The following is a 26,197-nucleotide window of genomic DNA, read 5'->3' as shown; positions in this document are numbered from 1 at the left end:
AACCCTAAGTTGTGCTCCAAGTGTCTGGCTGAATGAATCTGAAAGCTTTGAGGGAGCGGTCCCTAAAGCTGATTGCGACCCGACGACCGCTCCTTGTTGCTCCTGATTTCAGTTGAGGAAGGTCCAGAGAACGGTCGGGGAGTCCGCATTCTTCATCAACCCACTCCAAGTCCTCAGGACGGTCGGGTAAGTCGAGGCACAAAAAGAAGTTGAAGAACAAGTGTTCTTCGATTTCACCCTGTTCCTCAGTTAACACGACGAGGGAAAAGAGGGGCTGTAGTTCCAGGCCTCCTCCAACTTCAGAGCCGGTGTCTAGGTCAACTCCGCACCTCTCAAGTTTCTGGGGACAGTAGGACCCCTGCCCAAATACGTGACTTTTATGGGACCATGTGCCTCATATCTGGGCAGTCCGACTCTGCTGGAGCATCTTCGGGCCCTGCTAAGTCAGCAGGGGCCCATTTGGGTTCCACAGCAGCAGCTTCAGCCTTGGCTCCGCGGGGGCACCCATGGATCCGAACCGTGCTGCCACAGGTCCCGGAGCTTCCCAGCCTCCGTGTGGCTGGGGACGTGGGATCCAACGCCCTCATGGATCAGGGAGCCAGCGGTCTAGCCAGTACCACCTTCCCCCTCCCCCCTCCTGCAGCAGCCTCCAAACCTACCTACCCTGACGCTTCCCCACCCAGTAGAAGGCAGGATTCCCCAATACTTGCTCCACTTGCAGCCCATCACATCAGACTGGTGGGCTTTGCAAATAGTCTGAAGGGGATACTCGCTCCCTTTAAAGACTACCCCTCCCTCCATGCCACCATCCTCCGATCGGATGACAGAGAATCACCTGGCACTTCTCCGCTAGGAGTTTACAGCTCCCTTGGCGAAGGGAGCCATAGAGAAGATCCCTGTTCCAGAAGAATGTCGTGGGTGTTACTCCCATGACTTTCTGGTGCCCTAAAAGGACTAGGGCCTCCGCCCTATCCTAGACCTTCAGTCCCTCAATCGCTTCCTCATAAATGAGAAGTTCAAAATGCTCAAGTTTTATCTGTCCTGGACCCAGGATACCGGATGGTAGCGTTAGACTTGCAGGATGCCTATTTCCATATTCCCATCCTGCCTGCCGACAGACGTTACTTGTGGTTCACGGTAGGCCACGAGCATTTGACCTTGCCTGCGCCCCTCGGGTGTTTACCAAATTGATGGCAGTGGTCGCAGCTTTTCTGTTCAGGTCAGGGGTTTCAGTCTTCCTGTACCTCGACGACTGGCTTTTGAAGGTGGGCTCGCCCCAGGCGGTCAACTCCCATCTCCAGGCTACGGCACACCTCCTGCATTCACTGGGCTTCACTATAAACACGTTGAAGTCACACCTGACTCCCGATCAGAAGCTATATTTCATCATAGCTGTTCTGGTCACAGTGCGGTTTCTGACTTATCCTCCAGAGTGGCAAGTCCAGGTTATTCAGGCTATGGTACCGATGTTTCACCCTCTATCCCAAATTTTGGCGAGGATAACTCTGAGGCTGCTGGGCATCATGGCCTCCTGCATCCTGCTGGTTACACATGCCAGATGGCATGTGCGGGCTCTGCAGTGGGACCTGAAGTTCCAGTGAACGCAGCATCAGGGAAATATCTCCTACATGGCGCAGATCTCGGAGGGAACTGCACAAGATCCCAAATCTCTGAGGGAACTGCACAAGATCTGCAGTGGTGACTCTTGATCCGCAATTGGTTGAGAGGCAGATCCCTCTCTCTTCACCAACCAGATCTGACCGTAGTGACAGATGCATCACTCTTAGGATGTAGTGGCCACATGGGAGAGGCGGAATTCAGAAGTGTATGATCTCCGCCAGAGTCCGGGCTCCATATCAATTTTTTGGAGCTCAGGGCGTTCAGACTGGCATTGAAAGCATTCCTTCAAAGTGAAAGTAGTGCAGGTGTTCACAGACAACTCCACCTCCATGTGGTACTGCACGAACCAGGGCAGGGTGGGGTCATGGACCCTTTGTCAGGAGGATCTGTGCCCCTTGGCATGGCTGGAACATCAGGGAATTTCCCTGCTAGTTCAACACCTGGCAGGTTCTCTGAACGCCAGGGGGGACAAACCCAACTGACAATGCCTGGTCGGACAAATGGTGTCTCCATCCAGAGATTGCGCAGGGTCTCTTTCAGCAGTGGGGAGAGCCTTGGTTAGATCGGTTTGCCTTCACAGAGAACGCACAATGTCATCAGGCTTGCTCTTTGGAGTTTCCAAAGCCACACTTGCTGGGCAGCGCTTTTCGTCTTGAGTGGAGCTCAGGCCTGCTGCATGCTCTTCCACCCATACCACTTCGGCCCAGAGGTCTCAAGAAGATCAAGAACGACCGGGCCGAAGTAATCCCTGTGGCTCCAGATTGGGCACGAAGAGTCTGGTATCCCAGGCTATTGAGCATGGCCATCGATCCTCTGATCAGACTGCCCCTTCGGGAGGATCTTCTGTCGCAGCAGCTGGGAAGGTTCTCCACTCAAACCTGTCCAGTCTTCGCATTATGTGGAGATTGTGTGTTGGAAATTGACAGCTTTTGACCTTCTGCCCAAAGTCTGTAACATTACCTTGGCAGCCAGGATCCCTCCACCAAAACGCCGATGGAACAGATTTGTGGCATGGTGCGCAGACAAGTCTGTTAACCCCCTCCCTGCCCCTCCTTCCGAGGTCTTCCTGTTTATATTTTCTTTGACCCAGCAACGCTCTGTTTTGGGCACCCTGAAAGGTTATTTGTCTGCTATCTCTGCATTTCTGAGATTACCTGACCTCTTAATTTAAGTCTCCTATATTTAGTAGTTTCCTCAAGGGATTTACACATGTTTCCTTCCTCACCATTCATAATGCCCCAATGGGATTTGAATTTGGTTCTTACCTTTTTAATGTGCGCTCCTTCTGAGCCGCTCCATAACTGTTCTTTCAGGCTTCTGATGTTAAAAACAGTCTTCCTTGTGGCTATTACATCTGCCAGCAGGGTGAGTGAGCTGCATGCATTGTCATCTGAGCCATCCTACCTTTCCATCTAGCCTGGCAAAGTGGTGCTTCGTACCAGCGCTTCCTTATTGCCAAAAGTGGCCACATCCTTTCCTGTAGGCCATTCCATCACCTTGCCTGTTTTTTTGCGCCCCCTTATCTTTCTAGGAAGAGTAGCGACTCCACTGTCTGGACCTAAAAAGAGCATTGGCGTTCTACCTTGATTGTACCAAAGAGTTCTGGGTGGATAATCAACTCTGTTAGATATATGGGTGCGAAGAACTGTCAGGCAATGCAGAAGAGAACCATCTCTAGATGTGTCGTTCTCTGCATTAGAATGTGCTACACATTAGCTAAAATGCAACCCCTGGAGGGTTTGCGCACTCACTCTGCCAGAGCGACAGCTGCCACCACTGCGTTAGCCTGCGGAGTTCCAGTTCTGGACATCTGACAGTAACGTGAGCTTCACTGCACACGTTCACTAAACACCACTGCCTGGGCAGTCTGGTCCGAATGGACGTGTACTTTTCGCATTTGGTCCTGCCGGACCTCCTAGTGCAATTTTGGTTCCAGACCCACCTCCGGGGATGGTATTGCTGGGGTATCTATTCTAAGGTAAAGAATTTGCAACTAGAAGTCTCTATCAGATGAACAAGTTACTTATGTTTGGTAACGCCTTATCTGGCAGAGATATATTCTAGTTGCAGATTCCACACAAGCCCACCCATCCTCCCCGATCTGTGAATTAATTTCTAGGGTCTGGGACTTACTTTTCAGGGCCCTAGTTTTGACGCACCAGTGGTCAGTGCTTTTCATGGCTCAGTGCTTCTAGCGTGGAAAGTCGTGAAAAGAAACTGACATCAGGGTGCTGGGGTTGCGTCTATATAGGTCCTGCAATGTCATATCTGGCGTGCACAACGACCGACTTGAAGCTGACCTACACCACCTCACGGCGAGCAGGGGTACTGCTCGAGAATAATCTCCAGATCCAGACTGACACCTCGGGCAACTAGAATATGTCTCTACCAGATAAGGAGTTACCGAAGGTAAGTAACTTGTTCATTAGGAGTTAGTACAAAGCTCAGATTCCTCCAACAGGGCAAGGTTGCAAGTTGTAGTCGAAGAGGGCTCCATGAGACAAGAAACAACCTTTGCAAGGTCCCACTGAAATGGATTTGCTGATGCTGAAAATACCTCAGCGGGAGACCTCTGAATCTTCAGCCCGGCGGTAATGCATCTTGGTTGTGTTAACTTGACAGGTTTAGCCCTATCCTCTTGAGGTCTTTGGAACCAAAAGGTTTGTAAGTACCAGGTTTTTCAGAATGTTAAGATGAGTAGACTTTGAGGTCCTAGGCCCTCAAGAACAATACTTGGGGGTCATGATCCACTACAGCATGGTCCAGGACAGGCCCAGTTGGAAATGGTCAGTTGGGCTCTTCAGGAAAAGGAGTCTTGTAGCTTGTTGTGGCTTATAACTTAACAGGAGGTTTCTCAACTGACCCTTAAAGTCCACTTCCTTGCCCTGGGTTCAAGTGGGAGCGGATCCAGCCCTTCAAGTCTCATAAACCTCAAATAGCAGGTGCAGTCCTTCAGGTTCAGACTATACTGAAAGAGCCCAGAGGTGCCACATTTATGTCCGCCACTATACTGTGGATAGTGGTGACTCCTGACTCCTCCCTAACCAATAGGGAATAGGTTCCCAGGGGTTAACCATACCCATCTTTTTGCAAGACTTCCTGTGTGCCCTGTTGCAAAGAAGCCCACAGTGACCCTTTCTATCTAAATCAAGGTTGGTGAGACACTTCTCTTTTGTAAAGCCTGTATACTCACACAAGCAGTGTAGCCAGGGAAATGAGCAACCCCTATTCTATGGTCCCTTAAAACAAGTTCTGGAGACAACTCCCTTACCACTTGGATTGGAGACTGCCTGACTGAGGGAACAAACAAACAAAAGGGCCTGTTCAGATGTCATCTGACACTTTTCTGTGACAGGACAGGCCACTTTGAAGTTAATTAAGCTACTGGACTCTGCCCTATTGATCCTCTTGCCAGAGGAACAGAAACACTTACCCACAAAGGCCTTTGCCAGTTTTCAAACCCCATTCATGGCTTGAGCACTCAGATAGCTGCAGCTGGAGGCTAATGCAGATTGGTCTCCTAGGCAGGGAATATTTAACTTTTTAAATGTACAATTTCCTTAGTATTTATTAAAAATCTGGTTTCACCAGTAAATTTGACTTTTAGTAAATAATGCAGAGTCCACAAATGAAATTTCTTGATGTTTCATAGCTGGTAACAGCGTCATTAAGTTAAATGGTGAATCCTGTTGTTCTTCATGGAACAGCCAGTTTTGTTACAGGGAAAATAGCTTTTTAAGTTAATCACTCTAAGGAGATGTTTAATATAAACTTTCTACTTAATCTACTTTTAGATACAGTGCACTCTGTTATGGGCTAAAAAGCTTACTTATTGATTTTTGAAATTGAAGGTTTAGACCTGTCAAAAGGGTTTATTTTGACATGTCAAATTGCACCCCCAGGCTACAGTGATAGGGCTGAGGCCATGTTTACACTGCCACTGTAGTGTTTGGTACACAAGGTGCCGAAGTTCACTATTGACATTTAGTTTACAAGCTGAGGGTATGCTTTGTACCATTGACTAGGAACTTGTTAATTTTAATATGACAATTAGGAGTATAACCAGTTTAAACATGTTTTAGGGGGTCAGATCACATGCACTGGGACCTGATTAGCAGAGTCCCAGTGCACAGAAACCAACAATATCATTCCACACAAAAAATGAGGTGACTACGCAAAAAGAGACACTTTCCTACACTATCTGGGATGCTGGGAGGACCTCATTGTTTGGTGTTCTTCACAGTAAATACAACACATACCAGCCAGTTGTTTGGTGTTATTCTTTTCTCACTACCACTATTTCAACAAGGCTTTGCTGGACCAACTGTTACATTTTATCCACCTTATAGGCCTTTTTATGATTGCCTTGTTCAGACATCTTTGTTCAAATCAGTTGTTGTAGTGCGTTTTCTGAGAGGGCTAACCCACATGTTCCTGTCAAAACTGTTTGTGGTGCCTCAGTGGAATTTCAGTCTAGTCCTGCACCACTTTAAAGTCAGTGTACATTTGACCTCTGAGGTTTCTCCCATTGAAGACAGTGTTCTTCATAGTGATTACATCAGCTTGTTGCATGAGAGAGCTGCAAGCCCTTTCTGTCCAGCTGCCGTACTCTACATTTTGTCCAGGCAAACTTGTGCTATAGATTAAGGCAGCATTCCTCCCAGAAGTTATAACGTCAATCCACATTGGGAGGTCCATCGCTCTGCCCTGTTTCTTAGCCCACCTCATCTATCTGAGAAGAAAGAGAGACTCCAACGGCTAGACCCAGAGAGAGATCTTGGCTTTTACATTGATCATGGCAAGGACCATTAAGTGGATAATCAACTCTTCGTTGGGTTCTCTGGGGGCAATGAAACGAAAAGGCTTGCACAGACACACCATCTCCAGATGGATTGTCCTTTGTATAAAGATCTGCTATGGCCTAGATAAGAAACAGCCTATGGAAGGCCTGTGATCTCATTCTACCAGAGCGAAAGCTGCTACCACTGCACTAGCATATGGAGTGCCTGGTGTGGACGTTTGGCAGCCTGCGCCATGGGTGTCCATTTACAAGGCACTAGTACATGGATAGACAGGCCTGGCAGGAGGGGCACTTTGCCCCAGTGGCGTAACAAAACTTGAGGTAGCCGCCCTGCAAAGTACATGCAGGGGCCCCCCTCTGAACCCACTCGAGCTCTCAGGCCCCCTCCCAACCATTGCAGGGGCCTTTGTTGGGCCACTGCTTTGCCCATTTGGTCCTGCAAGAACTTGTGATCTGAGTCATTCAACATGCCCGCCACCTAGGTGGGAGGGTTCTGCTTTAGTTTCTGTTCACAAGGTGAGGAATCTACAGTTAGAAGTATCCATCTAAAAAACATATTACTTACCTTTGGTAACACTCTTTTTGGCAGATACTTTTATCTAACTGCAGGTTCCTCACCCACCCTCCTTCTGCTTTCTTGGGAACTGACTCCTTTGGTCCATACTAAAAAGATTGTCTTTAGAGATTTGCATACTGGCACAATCTATTCACTGAGGACCACACGTCCGATGGCACAGAAAGAAGCTGATGTTGACTCATGGAGGCAATGGTTATTTTGTGGCCCTGATGTAATTTCTAAGCAGGATAGACCGGATGTGGATCTGTGCGATTCCACCTGCCGGTGCGCGAGGAAATTGCTGAGAAAAAACTCTAGATCCAGTAGGACACCTGGAGGTATTCATGATGTAAGGAATCTGCAGTTAGAGTAACCACCAGAAATAGTGTTACCGAAGGTATTTTGTTTGTTCTTTACAACCTTATTTTTACTCCACTTTTTCGCTGAATTAGTTTTGTCGGTTTTCAGACTCTGGCACTCAATCACTGCTAAACAGTGGTAAAGTGCATGTGCTCTCTCCTCGAAACATGGTATAATTACACCCGTTTGGCATCTTTAAATAAGTTTGAAGTCACTAGTAAAGTACACTATATGTGCCACCACTTGTAAATTAAATGCTACTTGTGGGCCTGCAGCTCTGATTGTGCCACCTACTACAGTGGCTTTTCAAACATGTCTTAGGATAGAAGTGTGGAGTTTGGTGTCTCTGGACTCACAATTTAAAATCACACCTTATGATGAAGTTGGCTTTTAAATTGTAAGTCTGAAAATGCCACTTTTAGAAAGTTGAAATGTTCTTACTTTAACCATTTTGTGCCTCTACCTGCCTCTGAATACACGTCTAGGTTGGGTAACAGCTGGGCTCTGTGCATTCCCTCTAGATAGCCACACACAATGGGAGATTAGGTGTGACCGGAGGGGCCTTAATGGGTCTTAATGGGCCAATAACTGCCTTGATGGGAGGGCAGAGCTTAGCACTACTTACTTACACATTTACACGTAAACATAATTGTCCTGTCCACCCACAATAGGGATTAACAATTCTGTATTGTCATGCCAGCCAACTTGGAGCCAGCACAGGGGTGGCAGAGCATCTGTACATTTCAAAGGCTTGCCTCTGGAAACTTCTCCCACCTTCCAGAACCAGGTCCCCAGAGAATAAATACTGGATCCCAAACCCCAGAAAATTAGATTCTACTGGAACCAAGAATAATCTGCCAGGAAGAAGGCCTGCCATGCTGCCAGGAGGGGCTGCTACTCTACAACTGTATTGCTGTGTTGGCCTACTGCTGCTGCTGTAGGAGGGAGTGCCACTTTAGTGTTTGCCCTGCTGTGTTGGCCTGCTGCTTCTGTCCTGCAGTGAGAGGGACAGGACTTGCTCTCTGCATTCTTGAACCTAAGAATCCCCAAGGGCTTGTTGGCTTGCTCCCTGTTCTTCCACAGTCTCAGTGACATCAACGACTGCTGCAACCCACCTTGTACTGCCATCTGTGAGTCTACCCTGCCAAGTCTTGCCATTCCATTCCTGTACACTTTGAAGTGGGTCTTAGGTGTCTGCCTACTGTGGTTTTTATCAGCACAACTCCCCAGGATCGATGCAAAGCGACACCAACCCCCGCAAAGCCTCACCATACAGCTCCCCAGGATCAACACAAAGCAACGCCAAGCCCCACAAAGCCTCATCACTCAGTTCTCGGAACTGACGCCAGATGACACAAAGGCCCTCATTACAACCCTGGCGGTCAAGGACCGCCAGGGCTATTTCGTCGGATTGCACCGCCAACAGGCTGGTGGTGCAATCCTGTGTATTACGACCGCAGCAGAAGCGCTGCGGTCGCACCGTCAGTTTACCGCCACGTTGGTCCCAGCGGTTTAACGCCACTTTGGTCCCGGCGTTTGTAATCCCCCAGCAGCGCTGCCCAGGGGATTACGAGTCCCCCTCCTGCCAGCCTGCGGGGCCCCCTGCCACAGTCCCATGGAGCTTTTCACTGTCTGCTATGCAGACAGTGAAAAGCCTGACTGGTGCAATAGCACCCGTCGCACCGCCGGCTCCATTTGGAGCCGACATCCCCGCTGGGCCGGCCGGCGGAAACTCGGTTTCCGCCCGCCTGCCCAGCGGGGAAGTTAAAATGGCCACCGCGGAAGTGCGGCCGCACAGCGGTTACAACCGCCGCCCGCCAAAGTTGTAATGAGGGCCAAAGTCTTGCGTAGCACCTCTGCTTCAGGATTTAAGGTACTGGGCCCAGCAGGCCCAGGTGGCTCCCTGTAGATGTCCCACACTCCATCACTGTCGACCCGGACTTGTGACTTTGTCTCCGTCCAGCATGACCAGATAACCACCATTAGCAGTTTGCACTTCTGTACGCTAGTTTCACCTAAATCTTAAAAATTACATATCTCAGGATCTACTTATTGGATTTTTTGTCATTTTGGTCTTGTTTTAATCAGATAAATATTCTCTTGTTCTAACCTGTTTAGTCCTTTTTGTGGTGTCTTTCACTATTACTGTAATTAAGGGCCAGATGTAGCAAACATTTTGCGAGTCGCAAACGGCGAAAATCGCCGTTTGCGAGTCGCAAACGTGTGTTTGCTATGCAGAAATGCATTTTGCGAGTCGGAACCGACTCGCAAAATGCATTTCAGAGTCGCAAATAGGAAGGGGTGTTCCCTTCCTATTTGCGAGTCGCAGTGGTATGCAACTCAATTTGCGACCGCGTACGCGGTCGCAAATGGAGTCGCAGTTACCATCCACTTGAAGTGGATGGTAACCCACTTGCAAACGGGAAGGGGTCCCCATGGGACCCCTTCCCCTTTGTGACTGGACCCCAAATTATTTTTTCAGGGCAGGTAGTGGTCCAAGGGACCACTACCTGCCCTGAAAAAATCCGAAACAAAAGCTTTTTTTTTTTTTTTTTCTAAGTGCAGCTCGTTTTCCTTTAAGGAAAACGGGCTACACATGGAAAAAAAAAACTGCTTTATTTAAAAGCAGTCACGGACATGGAGGTCTGCTGACTACAGCAGGCCTCCATCCCCGTGAGTGCCCATAGTCGCTCTGGGGGCGCAAATTGCGACCCACCTCATTAATATTAATGAGGTGGGTCTTTGCGACCCCATAGCGACTCGCAGACCGTGTCTGAGACACCATTCTGCATAGCAAATTGCGAGTCGCTCGGACTCGCAAATTGCAAGTCGCAATTTGCCGGCTTCCTACATCTGGCCCTTAGTGTTGCACAAATACTTTACACATTGCGTTCTACATTAAGACTGCCTGCTTTGTGCCAGGCTACCAGGGGATGAGCACAGGTTTATTTAGGGTGTGTATCTGACTTACCCTGATTAGAATTGTGGTCTCTATTTGGAGAGGGTGCATACCTCTGCCAACTAGAGACCCAATTTCTATCACATTACATCTGGTATAAGAGTGAATATTGCCACTTCTTAAGCATTTGTATACTCCCCTTATTCCCACCACACCCCATCCCACCAGTATTGGCTGTATGTGACTCACCATTTTATTTCCAGATTCTCTTACTGATGGAAAATAAGAAATTGCTTGTTGCTTTGTGCCCTGAATGAAGCTTCATGCCCAGGGAATATAAAGTGTTTTCTTTGTCACTTTATCGTTCATTCTTGTAGGCAGTTTCCACGGTTTTGCCATCTGTTCCAGAGGATCAAATAGTGCAGTCATTTATACAGAACACCACATTGAAAACTTTGTCAGAAGAAGAAAAAAGGTAAGGATAAATATATGCATGTGTATTTGTACTGCTGTCGTTGAGTCTTGCTATTTGGTCTTTCTGGTGGTCTGTTATAAGTAACAGTGACCAAAATTATTTGGTTGGCTTTTTGAGAAACACCGCATTCTCTTACTTAATTTAAGCAACATTTTACTGAGGAGATGATTTCTTTGCCCCAGAGCATAAGATACTGTCTTTGGGGTTTTAACTACTAAAAAAAAGATTTAAAGACTGTTTTTTTGGTACTTTATATGGGAGCATGTTCATAAGTTCTTGGTCAGTGATATTAGTATGTGTTTTTCTTGTAATTTCATAACTCATTTTAGGAAACAGATATTCAAGTATTTTAATATTTTCTTGCGTGAGCTTGCTTTTTACATTTTTTTACTTTGACACAAAGGACTTGTGATCGTGCTCATTTTTGAAACTTTGAAATTGCAACCCCAAATACAAAGCATTTATCTGCAAATTGTAATATTCTGTAGGAAGCTGGCCTGGTGTGTGGTGAGCACCTATGTTGTTGTCACCTTATACCAGGTCCAGGTAGCCCCTATTAGTGAGGGGTAGTCAGTGTCTAGGAAGCTAGGGCTCTCTAAAGGTAGCTGTGTATGAGCAGCCAAGACTATAGGAGACATGCAAAGTGTATGCAAATCCACTGCAGCCACATAATACTTACACACATGAAAGAACCACACAGTGTTATAAAAATAAACTTACTTTTTTATGGTAATACGAATACTAAAATACTGTATAGGCAATACTCCACTAGGAGGTGAGTAAACACACTATATTATATACACATTAGAAGTCAGTGATTAACATAGGAAGCAATAGCAAAACAGTAGAAAATAGTGAAGGCTCTAGGGGGAGACCAAACCATGTATTAAGTGGAATGTGAAAGGCAGTCCCCCACCGAAGGAAGTGGCATCAGTAGAGGGGAGCTGGAGGAACTAGGAACCCCAAAATGCAAGTACCAGGATGCCCCCCAGCGACCAGGAGAGAAGAGGTGAGTACCTTGTCCTTCCCCCAAACAAACAGGATAACTGTGGAAGACGCAGACAAGACTGCAAGAAACCAAAGGTGGATCCTGACAGAGGAAGACCTGTAAAAAATAAATAAAAAATAAATGGTACCAAGTCCAGTTCGATTTGGAGTGTCCGGCTGTGGCAGAAGCTACTACGCACCCTTCTGTGGATGCAGGACCAGGTCGACGGTGAATGAATAAAGTCAGCAGTGCAACACAGAAGCAGAAAAGGAGTTCCAGAAGTGATGCAAGTGATGTCCCACGTCAGTGGTCGTGATGCAATCAGTGGTGCTGGAAAACCACCAACAAGCCTTCACAAATGTAAGTCTGTGAAGAAGGTTTTGCAAGGCTAAAGAGGACCAGCCAGGCCCAGGGGACTGGAACCAAGTAGAGGAGTCTGAGGTACCCTTCAGCAGTTGGGAGAGTCACAAGAAGAGGTTTCAGCCCCCACAGGCGACCCACAGGCAGCTGCATAGGAGTCCCAGTGAGGCACACGTCGGAAGAAGAGTTGCAGTTGGTCAGTGGTGTGAAAAAATCACCAACAAGCCAGAAGAGTTGCAGACCAGGAAGGTCCAGGGGGACTCAACCCATGGAGAGAAGTCCCAGGTGACCCTCAGCAGTGGGGAGAGGCAGAAGATGAGGGGGCAACACCCACAGGCAACTCACAGGCAGCAGGCACAGGAGTCCCTGTGAAGCCCACTCAACACACCTGAAGAGGAGTCTAACGTCACTGGAGCAGCAGGCAGGAGACTATGCTTTGCAGAAAGGAGTGCTGGAGGCCGGGGCTACACACAGCCTGAAGATCCCTTGGAGGAGAAACAAACAAACCTTGGTAGCTGCAAGAGTTGAGGTGCATGGTGATACTGTCTGCGTGGAGAGGCAAGGGCTTACCTTCTTCAAAGTTGGAAAGCTGGTAGAGAGGACCAAGGGGACCACTCCAGACTATCACTTGTGATGCAGTTCCGGAGGAGAGAGGATCCACGCAGCCGGTCGTCATTGCGGTTGGTGCATATGGATGCAGGGGAGTCACTCCTTCACTCCAAGGGAGATTCCTTCTTTGCTGTTGTGCAGGCTGAAGACTCGTCGCCCTCAGAGGATGTACAGCCAGGGAAATTATGCAGCTACTGGAAGGAGCCGAAGAAACAATGTTGCAAAGAGGAGTTGTTCCTGGAGGTGCAGATTGTCTGTCTGTTCCCAGAGGGTCCAGTTGCAGTCCCATGGACGCTGCCTCCTTCTCTTGTGGTTTTCCCAGCTGCTGAGGGTACCTCGGACTCCCATCCTTAGGTTGAGTTCCCTGGACCTTGCTGGTCTTTTTTAGCCTTGCAAAACCTTCTACACAGACTCTTGTATTTGCCAAGGCTTGTTGGTGATTTTCTAGCACCACTGACTGACTGCATTACGACCGCCAATGTGGGACATCACTTCTGGAACTCCTCTTCTGCTCCTGTGCTGCTGACTTTCTTCATCCACCGTTGACCTGGTCCTGCAACCACATAAGGGTGTATAGTTGCTCCTGCCACAGCCAGACACTCCAACTCAAACTGGACTTGGTCCCCATCTTTTTTTGTAGTTCAGTGAACATGAAGTTACCTGCTGTGAGGTAGCATTCCAGACCACCTCTTTCTTGCATTCCTCGTTGTCATGAAATGTTTAGAACTATTGAGTCTGTTCTGCCTCCTCGCCCCCTGACCATTTGGTTTTGAGGTAGCCCATCTTTCAGTCGCTAGGATCCCCTTTCACCCATACCCTGAAGGAACTCTGTTGGTTCCTTTTGCAGGTCCCGTAAAACCTAGCTGCATCTGACTGAGACCTCCAGCTTCCTTACCTTTGATTTTCCCCTTCGTCAGGCTGGATCTGCAAACTTTTGCTCGAGCAATACCTCTTGTGCACGCCATTGGGTGGCTCCATTCGGCTCTGCTTAGAGTTATTGGCGCTTGAAGTGACGTCACGATCACGTATATAGGCGCCCCCAAGGCATGTGGGCATCAGTTCTTTTATTTCTGTGCCAGTTAGTGCAGATCCAGAGAGAGCTACCCCTTTCACGCTTTTTGCCAGGCCTTTTTTTTACTTTTTGTGGAGTTTTTCTTATAGTGTGTTTATATCATTGATAAAGGCTAGGTTCAAACCGTGTGTTGCCTTTCATTGTACCATGTCTGTTACGACCCCCATCTTGTTTGCCTCTGGTGCCTCGTGCGTGACCATGACAGCAAGTTGTGCTCAGACTGCAGGGCCATGGTACTGCAGGTTTTGAGGGAGCGGTCCCTAAAGCTGCTTGTGTCCCGGCATTCAGCAACACCGGCACGCACAACTCCGAGGAGGTCTCTGTCATGGGTGAGAAGGAGGTTGCAGGTCCGCTCCAGGAGCCCCTGGTCCTCTTCGTCCCATTCGAGGTCCTCTGGACACTCGAAAAAGAGGCATAAGAAGAAGTCCATGACGAGACAAGTGGGGAACATCGGTGTTCCCGGCACAGTTCTGCGGAGCAGTTGCCCATTGGGCTCTGTGCCGCCCCCCTGTCCCGGGAGCCGGATCGACACTCGCTGTAGGAAAGTAGCATCTTTCTAGCTTGGTTACCCCTTCTTTTTGCCTGTTTGTCAGTGTGTTTGACTGTGTTTACTGTGATCCTGCTAACCAGGATCCCAGTGATTATGCTTGCTCCTCTTAAACTTGGTTGCTGGTACCTTTTTTTTTCCCACAATTGGCATACTGGTCCCCCCCATGTAAGGCCCTACTATATGGCACCTAGGTACCCAGGGCATTGTGGCTCCAGGGGATCCCTATGGGCTGCAGTAGTTATTCTGCCTCCCATAGGGAGCCCCTGCAAAGGGGCCTGCAGGCCTACCATTGCAGTCTGCGTGACCGTTTTCACTACATGTCACAGCACCGGGTCACTATAAGTCACCCCTATGGTAGGCCCACCTCACTCCAGAAGCGCGAGTCCCCACTACTCTGCACCTGACGCCCCGGCCTGTGTCCAGAGAAACCAACTACCCAGAAAGGACCCCCAGGTGACTCCGATGACATGTCCACCCTGGGCTGACCTCTCTGCACCCCCACGACGATGCCTGCAGAGGGAATCCCGAGGACCACCCTGAGCGCGACTGCCCGGGACGAAGATATCCGACGCCTGGAGAAGCACTGCACCCACAGCCCCCAGGCCTGTGAGAAACCGACCACCAGTGCAGCAATGACCAGCAGGCAGCCCTCACCCTTGCCCAGTCAGTGGTTTGCCCGAGAGGCCCCCTATGCCCTGCCTGCAGTGCCTAAGTGACCCCTGGGTCCCTCCAAAGAGTTCTATTGAGAACCTGACATCCTGTTGGCACACTGCACCCGGTTGCCCCTGTTCCTCTGAGGGTGTGATTTTTGTGCCTACTTGGGACCCCTACAAACCCCTCTGGTCTGCCCTCTGACAGCGCCGGTACTTACTTGCAAGCAGACTGGAACCAGAGTGCCTCCTGTCACCATGGGCGCCAACGTTATTTTGGCTCCTATTTGACCTCTGCACCTGACCGGCCCTGTGTCGCTGGTGCTGGGTGTTTGGGGTTGCATTGAATCCCGAACAATGGGCAACCTATGCCGCGGAGACTGAACCCCTAAGTGTGGTACTTACCTCTGAAACTGTGCTGTACTTACCTCCCCCAGGAACTGTTGAAAATTGCAGTGTCCACTTTTAAAATAGCTTTTTGCCATTTTAATGAAAACTGTGTACAATATTGAATCTATTCAGAGTCTCCACTATTACTATGCAAAGTTCTTTTCAATTAATGTACTTACCTGCTAAATGAATCTTGTGGTTCTAAAAATAAATTAACAAAAGAATATTTTTCTGTATAAAAACCTATTGGCCTGGAGTTAAGTCATTGAGCGTGTGTTTTAACTTATTGCTTGTGTGTCTACAACAAATGCTTAACACTACCCTCTGATAAGCCTAACTGCTTGACCACACTACCACAAATAGAGCATTAGCATTATCTGTTATTACCTCCGTCAAGCCTCTTGGGGAACCCTTGGACTCTGTGCACACTATATCTCATTTTGATATAGTATAAACAGAGCCAGCTTCCTACATCGGTGGATTAGCGTGGGGTCTAAGACTTTTTGCATTTGCTGGACTACTCAGCCAATACCTGATCACACGACAAAATTCCAAAATTGTCATTAGAAAATAGATTTTCAAATTTTTACTATTTTTCAAAAAAATGTAAAAGTCCTGCTAGGGCCTTGTGTAAGTCCCTGTTGGCATCTCTTCTTTAAGTTTGAAAGTTTTATAAAAGGTAGGATTTCAGTACTAGAAGTAGTTTTTAGTTTCTTAAAAAGTAATCCCAACTTCCAGAGACATAATGAGTAGCTCAGAGGATATGGTGACGGAACTCAACCTCACCCCTTGCCTGCACCTAGGGATAGCAGAGCTAAGGTCCCCTGTAAATTAAGAAAAGGTTTAACTAGGTCCAACCATACCAAGGTCCAGGAGTTCTTGGCAGAGTGCACTAGGGACCACCCTACTAAAGGGGAAGACCTCCCCTCAGAGGAGGAAGAAGTTGGGGATCAGGAGGTAGCCTCCCCCCTCCTACCCTAGCTAGGGAGACCAGGGTTCCAAGACCCCTGTCTCCACAAATCAGACTCAGATTCTGAATCTTCCACAGGGGAGTCCAGTCTCTCTGGGAACATTGAGGACAGCATCAATGAGGAGGACATCCTTTTAGCAAGGATTTCCAAAAGATTAGCTTTGGATGAACAGTTCCTAGCTATAGAAAGGGAGAGAGCAGAAATGGGTTTAGCACCCATAAATGGTGGCAGCAATATAAATAGGATCAGAGAGAATACTGACATCCTAATAATCCCCAAAGGGATTGTTTCAAAATATAAAGAAGGTGAAGGTATCACAAAATGGTTCACAGCTTTTGAGAGGGCTTGTGCAACCAGAAAACTAAACATATCTCACTGGGGAGCTCTCCTTTGGGAACTGTTTACAATTAAGTGTACGTATACACTCTCTGGTAAAGATGCAGAATCCTATTTACCTCATGAAGGCTACCCTAATTGAGGGCTTTCTATTCTCAACTGAGCAGTACAGAATTTGGTTCAGGGGGCTCACAAAACCTCAAGCCAGTCCTGGGTTGATTTTGTTGACTACTCAGTCAAAACACTAGATGGTTGGATAACTGGCAGTGGAGTGCATGACTGTGATGGGCTGTATAATTTATTTATGGAAGAAAATCTGTTAAGTAACTGCTTCAATAACAAGTTGCATCAACATCTGGTAAACCTAGGTCCAATTTCTCCCCAGGAATTGGGAAAGAAGGTAGACCACGGGCTCAAGATAAGGGTGACCCAATACTTCCACAGGGGGTGACCAAATGAAAGGGGTCACAAAGCCTCCCCAGGGGAAGGGTGGCGAGACATCCAAGGACAATACTAAAGAGTCTTCTCAAGGGCCCCAAAAACCTGCTCAGGAGGGTGGGCCCGAGCCTCTTCACAGTCCACAAATGAGTATAAGGCTAAAAACTTTTATCCCAAGAAGTCCTGGTGTCACACCTGTAGACAGCATGGGCACCAAACTGGAGACAATGCCTGTCCCAAGAAAAATCCCACAATTTCTACTCCAGTTAGCACTAGAATAGCCAGTCTCCAACTGGGATAAACAGTGTGCCCAGAGCAAATCAGGGTTCACACTGAAGCTACTTTAGTCTCTGAGGGCAGGGTGGCTTTTGCCACACTAACTGCCTGGCCACCTAACATGCAAAAATATAGGCAGCACCTCTTGATAAATGGGACTACGGTAGAAGGCCTGAGGGATACAGGTGCCAGTGTCACCATGGTGACAGATAAACTGGTTTCCCCAGGACAGTATTTGGCTGGACAAACATAGCCAGTCACCAATGCTGACAATAAAACTAAGGTCCATCCCATGGCAATGGTGACTTTAGTATGGCGAGGGGTTACTGGCCTGAAAGAGGTAGTGGTCTCTTCTGCAATCCCAGTAGAATGTTTGCTAAGGAATGATTTGGAGTCCTCAGCATGGGCTGAGGTAGAACTCAAAACTCATGCAGCCATGATGGGTATCCCTGAACTGGTGTGTGTAAAAACAAGATCAGAGAGCAGAGCACAGGGTGAAAAAGAAGTGTTCGAGCCTGGAATAATGGCCCAACCTTCCAAAAGAAAAGGTAAAAGGACTGGGGGACCAGCCTCTGTTCAGCAAAGGAAACAGGACCTCTCTTCCCAGGAAGATGTCCTATCCCCGGAGGGAATTGGGTCCATGGAGCTGGAGCTGGAGCCGTACCAGGTAGAGCTCTTGGGCCCAGGGGGACCCTCAAAGGAACAGCTGTTCCAGGGACAAAATACTTGTCCCACTCTTGAAGGCCCGAGAGAGCACACTGCTGAGCTGGAAAAAGGAGATGTCAGTGGCTCACACAGGGTCTGTTGGGAGGATGGACTACTTTACACTAAGGCAAGAGATCCCAAACCTGGTGCCACTAGGAGAGTGGTAGTGCCTCAGGAGTTTAGAGCGTTTATCCTCAAATTGGCCCATGACATCCCCCTAGCTGGGCATTTGGGTCAAACCAAGACATGGGACAGATTAGTGAACCATTTCTATTTGCCCAGTATGTCCCAGAAAGTAAGGGAGTTTTGTAGCCCCTGTGTCACCTGTCAAGCAAGTGGCAAGACAGGTGGCCATCCAAAGGCCCCCCTCATTCCACTTCCAGTGGTGGGGGTCACCTTTGAAAGGGTTGGTGTGGACATTGTGGGTCCACTTGAACCTTCCACAGCCTCAGGGAACCAATACATACTCGTAGTAGTGGGTCATGCTACCAGATACCCTGAAGCAATTCCCCTTAGGTCAACTACTGCCCCTGCAGTATCCAAGGCACTAATTGGAATCTTTACCAGAGTGTGTTTACCTGAGGAGATGGTTTCTGACAGAGGTACTAACTTCATGTCAGCATACCTCAAATACATGTGGAATGATTGTGGGGTGACGTATAAGTTCACCACACCTTATCCACAAACCAGTGGCCTTGTTGAAAGGTTTCACAAGACATTGAAGGGCATGATTATGGGGCTCCCTGAAAAACTCAAAAGGAAATGGGATGTCCTCCTACCATGCCTGCTTTTCGCTTACAGAGAGGTGCCTCAGAAGGGAGTAGGGTTAGGTCCACCCCACCCTCAGAGACTAATGTAGCTTCAGTGTGGACCCTGATTTGCTCGGGGCACACTGTTGATCCCACCTGGAGACTGGCTATTCCAGTGCTAACTGGAGTAGTAGTAGAAGTGGAACCTTTCTTGGGACAGGCCTTGTCTCCAATTTGGTGTCCCTGCTGATTACAGCTACGACACCAGGCCTTTATGGGATCAAAGCTTTTACTCTTGTACCCAAATGATGATTGTGAAGAGGCTTTCGACCCACCCTCCTGAGCAGGTTTTTGGGGCCCTGTAGGAGACTCTTTACTTTTTCCCTTGGATGTCTCAACACTCTTCCCCTGGGCAGTCTTTGTGACCCCTTTCTTTTGGTCACCCCCTGTGGAAGTCTTGGTCACCCTAGTCTTGACCCAATGATCTGCCTACTTTCCCAATTCTTGGAGAGAAATTGGACCTAGGTATCATTGAAACAATTACTTAAAAGGTTTTCCTTCATAAACAAATTATACAGCCCCTTCATAATCATTCACACCACTGCCATTAATCCAACCATCCAGTGTTTTGACTGAGAAGTCAACAAAATCAACCTAGGTCTGGCTCGAGGATTTTTGAGCCCCCCTGAACCTAATCCTGTACTCCTCAGTTGAGAATCCAAAGCGCTCAATCAGGGTAGCCTTCAAGAGGTCATAGGATTCTGCATCATTTCCAGAGAGTGTGAGGAGTCTATCCCTACACTTTCCAGTGAACATTTCCCAATGGTGTGTGGCCAGCCTGCCACACACCAGTCATGTTGCTGGCCACATGGGGAGAGTGCCTTTGTCACTCTGTGGCCAGGAACAAAGCCTGTACTGAGTGGAGGTGCTTCTCACCTCCCCTTTCGGGAACTTTAACACCTGGCGGTGAGCCTCAAAGGCTCACCCCCTTTGTTACAGCACCACAGGGCATCCCAGCTAGTGCAGATGCCCGCCCATCCGGCCACTGCCCCCACTTTTGGCGGCAAGGCTGGAGGAGATAATTAGGAAAACAAGGAGGAGTCACCCACCAGTCAGGACAGCCCCTAAGGTGTCCTGAACTGAGGTGACTCTTACTTTTAGAAATCCTCCATCTTGTGGATGGAGGATTCCCCCAAAAGGATTAGGGATGTGCCCCCCTTCCCACAGGGAGGAGGCACAAAGAGGGTGTAGCCACCCTCAAGGACAGTTGCCATTGGCTACTGCCCTCCCAGACCTAAACACACCCCTAATTTCAGTATTTAGGGGCTCCCCAGAACCTAGGAAACTAGATTCCTGCAACCTTAACCAGAAGAAGGGCTGCTGACCTGAAGCCCTGTAGTGAAGACGGAGACGACAACTGCTTGGGCTCCAGCCCTACCGGCCTGTCTCCCAACTTCGAAGAAAACTGCAACAGCGACCTCTGAAGCCTCAGAGGACTGCCCTGCAACCAAGGACCAAGAAACTCCTGTGAACAGCGGCCCTGTTCAACAACCTGCAATTTTCTTGCAACAAAGAAACCACTTTAAGACTTCAGGTTTCCCGCCGAAAGCGTGAGACTTTCCACTCTGCACCCGACGCCCCCGGCTCGACCTGCGAAAAACCAACACTACAGGGAGGACTCCCCAGCGACTGCGAGCCCATGAGTAGCCAGAGACAACCTCCCTGAGCCCCCACAGCAACGCCTGCAGAGGAAATCCAGAGGCTCCCCCTGACCGCGACTGCTTGTAACAAGGGGCCCGACGCCTGGAACCAACAGTGCACCCGCAGCCCCCAAGACCTGAAGGAACCGAACTCCAGTGCAGGAGCGACCCCCAGGCGAACCTCTGCCTAGCCCAGGTGGTGGCTACCTTGAGGAGCCCCCCCTGTGCCTGCGTGCATCGTTGAAGAGACCCCGGGTCTCCCCATTACTTCCTATACAAAACCAGACACCTGTTTGCACTCTGCACCTGGCCGCCCCGTGTCGCTGAGGGTGTAATTTCTGTGCCTGCTTCTGTCCCCCCGGTGCGCTACAAAACCCCCCTGGTCTGCCCCCTGAAGACGCGGGTACTTACCTGCTGGCAGACTGGAACCGGGGCACGCCTGTTCTCCATTGAAGCCTATGTGTTTGGGCACCTCTTTGACCTCTGCACCTGACTGGCCGTGAGCTGCTGGTGTGGTAACTTTGGGGTTGCCTTGAACCCCCAACGGTGGGCTACCTTGGACCCAACTTTGAGACTTGTAAGAGTTTTACTTACCTGTGAACTTAACCTTTACTTACCTCCCTCAGGAACTGTTGATTTTTGCACTGTGTCCACTTTTAGAATAGCTTATTGCCATTTTTGTCAAAACTGTACATGCTGTTGTGATTATTCAAAGTTCCTAGAGATCCTAAGGGAAATACCTTTCTTTTAAAGTATTAATTGTAAATCTTGAACCTATGGTTCTTAAAATAAACTAAGAAAAGATATTTTTCTATATAAAAACCTATTGGCCTGGAGTAAGTCTTTGAGTGTGTGTTCCTCATTTATTGCGTGTGTATGTACAACACATGTTTAACACTACCCTCTGATAAGCCTACTGCTCGACCACACTACCACAAAATAGAGCATTAGAATGATCTCTTTTTGCCACTATCTTACCTCTAAGGAGAACCCTTGCACTCTGTGCACACTATTTCTTACTTTGAAATAGTATATACAGAGCCAACTTCCTACAGTACCTTTGACTTAACTGTAGGGTACTGGCAAAATAGGATGGCTCCTGGAGCAAAAGAGAAAACAGCATTCTCAACACCTGATGGGCTTATCAGTTTACTGTTATGCCCTTTGGCTTAAAGAATGCCCCTGCCACCTTCCAAAGGTTGGTGAATCAAGTCCTTGCTGGATTGGAGTCCTTTAGTGCAGCATATCTAGACGATATTGCTGTCTTTAATTCCAACTGGTAGGATCACCTGGTCCACCTAGAGAAGGTTTTGCAGGCCCTGCAAACAGCAGGCCTCTCTATCAAGACATCCAAATGTGAGATAGGGCAGGAAACACTTCTACACTTGGGCCACCTTGTAGGTGGAGGCCAAATGCAACCCTTACAACCCAGGATCCAGACAATTCTTGACTGGAAAGCTCCAAAAGCCTATACTTAAGTCAGGGCATTCCTTGGCGTGACTGGATACTACAGGAGGTTTGTGAAGGGATATGGATCCTTACTGACTCCCCTCACAGCACTTAACTCCAAGAAGATGCCAAAGAAAGTAAACTGGACCATAAACTGTCAAAAGGCCTTTGACACCCTAAAAGAAGCTATGTGCTCAGCACCAGTTCTAAAAGTTCCAGATTATTCTAAGCAATTCATTGTGCAGACAGATGCCTCTGAACATTAGATAGGAGCAGTCCTGTCCCAAACCAATGACGATGGCCTTGCCCAGCCTCTTGCTATCATTAGTAGGAGGTTACTCCCCAGGGAGCAGCTTTGGAGTGCCATTGAGAGCTGTGGTTTAGTCACTGAAAAAGGTGAGACCATACTTGTTTGGTACTCACTTTATAGTTCAAACTGACCATAGACCTCTCAGAAGGCTCATGCAAATGAATGGAGAGAACCCTAAACGTTTGAGGTGGTCCATATCACTCCAGGGAATGGTCTTTGTAGTGGAACTCAGACCTGGGACTGTCATGCCAAAGCAGATGGCCTCTCCAGGTTCTTCCTCTTAGACAATGAAGACCATCTTGGGAAAGGTTAGTCTCATCCTCTTTCGTTTGGTGGGGGTTGTGTGGGACATGCCACTGTTGGCATGGTCACCCCCCACTTTTTGCCTAGTGTTGGTGCCAGCTTTGATTGGAAGTGTGCTGGGACCCTGCTAATCAGGCCCCGGCACCAGTGTTCTTTCTCTAAAACTGTACTTTTATTTCCACAATTGGCAAAGCCCTGGCACACAGTTAAGTCCCTTGTAAAAGGTACCCCTGGTTCCAAGGGCACTGTGGCCAGGGAATGGCCCTAAGGGCTGCAGCATATATTATACCACCCTCAGGGACCTCTCACTCAGTACCTGCACACTGCCTGGCAGCTTGTGTGTGCTGGTGGGGAGAAAAGGCAAAGTCGACATGGCACTCCCCTCAGAGTGTCATGCCCACAAACCACTGCCTGTGGCATAGGCAAGTCACCCCTGTAGCAGGGCTTACAGCCTAAGTCAGGGTGCACTATACCACAGGTATACTAAATTGAGGGGTGTGTTAGGGTCAGAGGGCAGTAGCCAATGGCTGATGTCCCTGAGGGTGGCTACACCCTCCTTGTGCCCACTCCCTCTCAGAGTGGGGCACATCCCTATCCCTATTAGTCCTAATCCTCCAAGGCAGGATGGACGATTTCTCAAGGAGGGGGTCACTTCAGTTCTGGAAACCTTACGGGTGGTCCTGGCTGAGGGGGGTGACTCCTCCTTGTTTTTCTCATTATCCCTCCAGACTTGCTGCCACAAATAGGGGCTCGTCCGGGGGGGCGGGCATCTTCACTAGCTGGAGTGCCCTGGGGCACTGTAACACCAGGCTTGAGCCTTTTAAGCTCACCGCCAGGTGTTACAGTTCCTGCAGGGGAACGTGTGAAGCACCTCCACCCAGGGCAGGCTTTGTTTCTGACCGTAGAGTGCACAAAGGCACTCACCCCATGTGGTCAGAAACTCGCTTGGAAGTGGCAGGTCTGCACATACCGGTCAGCCTTGCACTAGCTGTTGGGCTAACATACAAGGGTCATCTCTACGATGCCCTCTGCGTGGGTTTATTGTGCTGAGAAGTTTGATACCAAACTTCCCAGTGTAGCCATTATGGTGCTGTGGAGTTCGTAATGACAAACTCCCAGACCATATACTCAGGCTACCCTGCACTTACAATGTCTAAGAATTGACCTAGACACTGTAGGGGCATAGTGCTCATGCAGCTATGCCCTCACCTGTGGTATAGTGCACCCTTCCTTAAGGCTGTAAGGCCTGCTAGACGTGGGACTTACTATGCCACAGTCAGTGGTTTGGGGGCATGGCACTCTGAGGGGAGTGCCATGTTGACTTTCTTTTCTCCCCACTAGCACATACAAGCTGCAAAGCAGTGTGCATGTACTGAGTGAGGTGTTCCTGAGGGTGGCATAATACATGCTGCAGCCATTAGGGACCTTCCCTGGCCACAGGGCCCTTGGTCCCAGGGGTACCTTTTACAAGGGACTTAACTGTGTGCCAGGGCTGCGCCAATTGTGGAAACAAAGGTACAGGTTTAGGGAAAGAACACTGTTGCTGGGGCCTGGTTAGCAGGGTCCCAGCACACTTCCAATCAAAGCTGGCATCAACACCAGGCAAAACGTGGGGGGTGACCATACCAACAGTGGCTTTTTCCTACAGCATTCCGTTTGTTTAGTATATGGTTTGTGCTCCCCCCTAGAGTCACTATTGGTTATTACTATTTGCACTGCTTTCTAACCTTTTCTATGCCTATTTCCGGTTACTGGTGTATATATTTAGTGTATTACTTACCTCTTATTGGAGGATTGCCCTTCTAGTATTTTGTCTTATTGTGTTCTAAAAAAAAAAAAAAAAAGTACCTATTATTTTTGTACAACTCAGTGTTTTCTTTCATGTGTGTAAGAGCTGTGTGACTACAGTAGTATTGCATGGGCTTTGCATGTCTCCTAGATAAGCCTTGACTGCTCACCCACAGCTACCTCTGCCTACACTTCACTAAGAGGGGATACATGGACCTGGAGCAGGCCAACCCCTCTGACGTACCTTCGTGCCCCGCAGGGTCAGAGGAGGACTCCACTGGTTCCACGCCAGCTGCTTCGACCTCGGCTCCAGTGGGAGCTCATGGATCCGATTCTGGACCCGGACTGGCGCCGATTGTACCCAGGTGACCTCCGGCGCCAGTCACGATGCCAATGCTCCCAGCGTCGGCGGCACCATTCGGATTCCCAATGAGCCGGAACAGCGTCGCACGATGATGATTACAGGTGCCGACAGGTTCCGGATCATTGCTTGAGCCTTATTTTTCACAGGCATTGGAGAAGAGTGGGAGGTGCCTTTGGACCCTTTGGAACACCAGTTGGAGAGTAATTTGAACTGTTATGAGGAACTGGGAGAGTCAGTGGTCTGGACACCTGTCAAAATACTGGCGTGTTCCCTCCGCCCTCTGTGGCTACAGTGGAGGGAGCCTCTTATGCAGTGGTGGTACATAGGGCAGCGGAGGTCCTCAACCTTGAACTGCCCTCAGTGGCTGTCGAGACAAACATCTTGATGGAAGCCCTTCAGCCAGGGGCTTCTATTTCTGAACCCCTTCTGCCCTTTAATGAAACACTTACAGAATCCTGCTGGGAACTTGGTGCAAGCCCAGGACAAGGGCTCTTGTAAATAGGACCATCACCCGCCCCCATCGCCCTGCGCTGGGCGATCCAATCTGTTCAGTGGCATGTGTAGATGCAGATACACATGCTATGCATATCCCTTCCAACATCTAGTGTTGGGCTCGGAGTGTTACAAGTTGTTTTTCTTCGAAGAAGTCTTTTGAGAGTCACTGGATCGAGTGACGCCTCCTCTCAGTTCCATTGCGCATGGGCATCAACTCTATTGTTAGATTGTTTTCTTTCCGCCGTCGGGTTCGGACGTGTTTCCTCTCGCTCCGAGATTTCAATTCGGAAAACTTTAGAAAACCTTCTTATTTGTCGGTATTGTTTTGATCACGTTTTCTATTTAGCATCGAACCAGTAGTACTGTTGGAACCTTCTTTTTTGCACTTTGGGACACGTGCACCCAACTCAGGCCTATTTGGGCCTACCGTATGGAAAGCCTGATGGATCGGACTCCATTCCGATTCTGCCCTTGGTGCCACCCAGACCAGCACTTGGTTTGTAATTTGTGCCTTTCTCCAGACCATCGGGAGGAAAATTGTGAGGCCTGTCGATCATTTCGTTCAAAGAAGACTCTCAGAGATCGCAGAGCTAGAAGACTCGAAATGGCGTCGGAAAGCAGTGAACATCTCGATGTTGCTGAAGAAGAGCAGGCACAGACAGCAGTCTCCATCCGAAACAGACTCCGAACAGGAATCAGAGGACGACAGACCCATCACAGCTGGACAGTATGTGAGTGCGTCTGCCCCTACACCCCTGCACAAAAGACATTTAAAGGCCTTGGGTACACCACTGCCGGAAGGCCATGCTTTGGCCCGAAAAAAGACTGTCGAAGACCATCCATCGGGGTCGGTGCCGAAAAAGGCCACTCCTCCGTCTACTTCGGAGTCGAGTAAATCAATCAAAGTCTCAGTTTCGGACTCTGGTAAAAAAGCCCCTTCTTCAGAGTCGAAAATTTGACAGTCAGCTTCAGAACCGAGACCT

At 48.8% G+C, this 26,197-nt stretch overlaps 1 protein-coding gene across 4 annotated transcripts in view; it reads left to right on the top strand.

Moving 5' to 3' along the window:
• USP42 (ubiquitin specific peptidase 42) overlaps positions 1-26,197 on the top strand; it is a 668,484-nt gene that overhangs the window by 521,993 nt on the left and 120,294 nt on the right. For all 4 annotated transcript variants that reach the window (XM_069210325.1, XM_069210321.1, XM_069210323.1 and 1 more), the window contains exon 14: positions 10,614-10,711. In XM_069210325.1, coding sequence (XP_069066426.1) covers positions 10,614-10,711 — 98 coding nt within the window. The remainder of the gene's footprint in view (positions 1-10,613; positions 10,712-26,197) is intronic.

This window comes from Pleurodeles waltl, chromosome 10 (assembly GCF_031143425.1).
Source record: "Pleurodeles waltl isolate 20211129_DDA chromosome 10, aPleWal1.hap1.20221129, whole genome shotgun sequence".
Lineage (NCBI taxonomy): Eukaryota > Metazoa > Chordata > Amphibia > Caudata > Salamandridae > Pleurodeles > Pleurodeles waltl.
This window is presented reverse-complemented; position numbering and strand designations above follow the sequence as displayed.